This window comes from Triticum dicoccoides, chromosome 3B (assembly GCF_002162155.2).
Source record: "Triticum dicoccoides isolate Atlit2015 ecotype Zavitan chromosome 3B, WEW_v2.0, whole genome shotgun sequence".
Classification (NCBI taxonomy): domain Eukaryota; kingdom Viridiplantae; phylum Streptophyta; class Magnoliopsida; order Poales; family Poaceae; genus Triticum; species Triticum dicoccoides.
In genome coordinates this window covers 650907940-650910468 of record NC_041385.1, presented here as the reverse complement: position 1 = coordinate 650910468, position 2529 = coordinate 650907940, and the positions used below count along the sequence as shown (strand labels likewise).

General features: G+C 54.5%; 1 protein-coding gene across 1 annotated transcript; it reads right to left on the bottom strand.

Annotated features, from left to right (window-relative positions):
- Positions 1–1090: 1090 nt before the first annotated feature.
- Positions 1091–2063, bottom strand: LOC119281726. Its single transcript, XM_037562181.1, has one exon. The coding sequence runs from the start codon at positions 1647–1649 to the stop codon at positions 1242–1244; it is 408 nt and encodes a 135-aa protein (XP_037418078.1). The 5' UTR covers positions 1650–2063; the 3' UTR covers positions 1091–1241.
- Between the last annotated feature and the right edge of the window lie 466 nt (positions 2064–2529).

Genomic DNA, 2529 nt, shown 5'->3' with positions numbered 1-2529 from the left:
GCCATGGTCCTATCAGTGTGGAAGGTGTGGGCTCCCCCGCGGTGCAAATTTTTCGCATGGCTTGTACTTCAAGATAGAATCTGGACATCAGACCGCCTTGCTCGACGTGGGTGGCCCAACTGCGGGCCATGCCCGCTTTGCAAGCAAAGCCCTGAGATGGCAGCCCACCTACTGTTCCAATGTCGCTACACCCTTCGTGTGTGGAACGATATTCTTCGCTGGCTTGGCATGGATCACACTCATGCTACTACTTGGTCAGCGAGGGGCACGGTGTGGGAATGGTGGAATGGAAACGTATATCTTCGTTCTGAATCCCCCAAGACGCTCGCCTCACTAATGATGCTTATCTCCTGGGAAATTTGGACGGAGCGCAATGCTAGAGGTTTTCGCAACACGGCCGCACCTACGATGGTCGTCATTAGTAAGATAAAAGAGAAGGTGTCGCTTTGGGCGTTGGCGGGCACCAAGCATTTGAGTGTTGTAATGCCTCGAGAGTAGATTTTATTTCTTGCCACTTCGTGGCCTGTCTAAACCTTCTTCTTAATCAATGAAATGGCAAATCTTTTGCCTTGTTTCAAAAAAAAAACTTCTTTTCTCTTGTTATACATTGCAATTTTTCACGTGCTTCATATGTTTTATTGTTTCTAAAATGTAAATCGAGAAATCTTGTACAAATATATTTGCTTTCGCGTTAGTTTGTTTGTTTTTCAGCACACATTTATGAATCTTTTTTTGCAATGTTTCTCAGGGGTATGATCTGGTTGCTCTATGATGTGCCTTGCCATGATTTTGTTTGCGCTATGGGTGGTACGTTGGGAATCTCCCATTCATTCTTATGCACCTTTTTTTCTGTATCTTGATAACTCTATTGGATCAAGGCGTTTCTGTAACAGAAAATCGATGGGATGCATGTTTTCTCAGAAAGATCAAACTATTGGATTATTGCGACATTCAAAATTAACAAGACAAAATCTGAAGTTGGAGAACACCAGAAATTAGCTCGTTGGTGGCTGGGCTCGCACAAGGTGACAAATATTGACAAGCACAAATGTTGAATGTAACAGCGGCAGATTCCAGAGCACAGAAGAGATTAGAAAGATGCACCCGGCCGTACGTATCATTTCCACAAGCTTAGATCAAATGCGCACACAGATGAAAGGCCAAGATCAAGAAGGGGGGGAAATTACAGGGGGGAAGACGCTAGCATCCGCGCAGAGGGTGTAAATAGAATCACAGAAAAACTACCGGTACTTCCTGGACGAGGAGTTCATGAACCTGATGCACTCCTCCACGGCTTCGCTCTTGTGGGAGTCATCGGCGACGACCACCGGCCCGGATTGCCGCCTGCTGCTGTTCCTCGCCGGCGTATACTCCGGCGAGCGTGAAGCAGCACTGGAAGTGGAACTGGAAGAACCTTTCCTGCTCGGGGCCGACCAGAAGGCCGTGACGACGCTCACCCTCGCGCGCCGGTAGAACCTGGCGGCCGTCCACCGCGCGGTCCTCAGCAGGCGGCAGCCGCCGCGCGCCTGCCTTGGCCAGGCGTCCCGTTCCGTCCGGGCGCCGGACCTGCTCGCCTGCCGGGAGAACATAGGGTTGCCGCTGGTGGTGGTCTCCGGGCTGATCCTGGTGCACTCGCTGCCCTTCCTCATTGCCGACCGGAGGATGGAAGGATGCCTAGCTTGCTTGCTAGCCCGAGATGGCGGGTCAGTGTCTACGTATCACACCAGGGTGGCCTAGGCACGCCTCGTTTTATACTATGATGAGGCAAGGCAAGGCAAGAGTATCTATGCAGCCTGCTCAAAGGAAAAGCAGCAGGGTGGTACTGCAAGAGTATGTGACAAGAGCATGAAAGGCATGGCTCAGAAAAAGGAAAAGAGGCAAAGCGGGGAGACAAGCTAGTGAAAGGAAAATTTGGTCTAATTGACCGCCAAAATGGTAGTCCTCCCGATCAGATCACGCAACCCGATGATGAAGAGGTGTACGCATCACCTCTTCCAGATCCTTCAATACATGACCGCCTAGCGATGGTGGGGCGCACCGGCGCAGTATATTCTTGTTGCCTAGCGGTGGTGGTGGTGGCCGGAGAATATCTCCCGTGGAAGCGAGCGGTGCGGTGCGAGCAGATCTCGCGAACCCAGCCGAGGTGCCCTGAATGGGAGAGAAAAGGGAAAGGGGGGAAAAGGACGCGGTCGATGCAGCGAGGGAGGCGCTGGGCCGGGCGGCTCTTTTGAGGCCGGCAGGCCGGACCCCCTCCCGTCCCCGGCCAATGGCGCCGCGCGCCAGCGCGCGCAAGGCGACGCCCGCCCGCCGCTGGGCCGGGGGAACATGGAATTGACGGGGCGGGGCACGCGACGGTGCTCGCCGCGACGCGAGGGACAGGGGTGGGGGCGCGCGTGCCGTTCGAGGCACGGTGACATGGGACGCGACGTGTGCGGCATGGCGCGGACGACCGGACCGGTGGCCGCCGCGGGCACCAATCATTGCGCAGTCGCGGGGGGGCGTTTTCTCTCGGGAAACGGGACGCTGCAT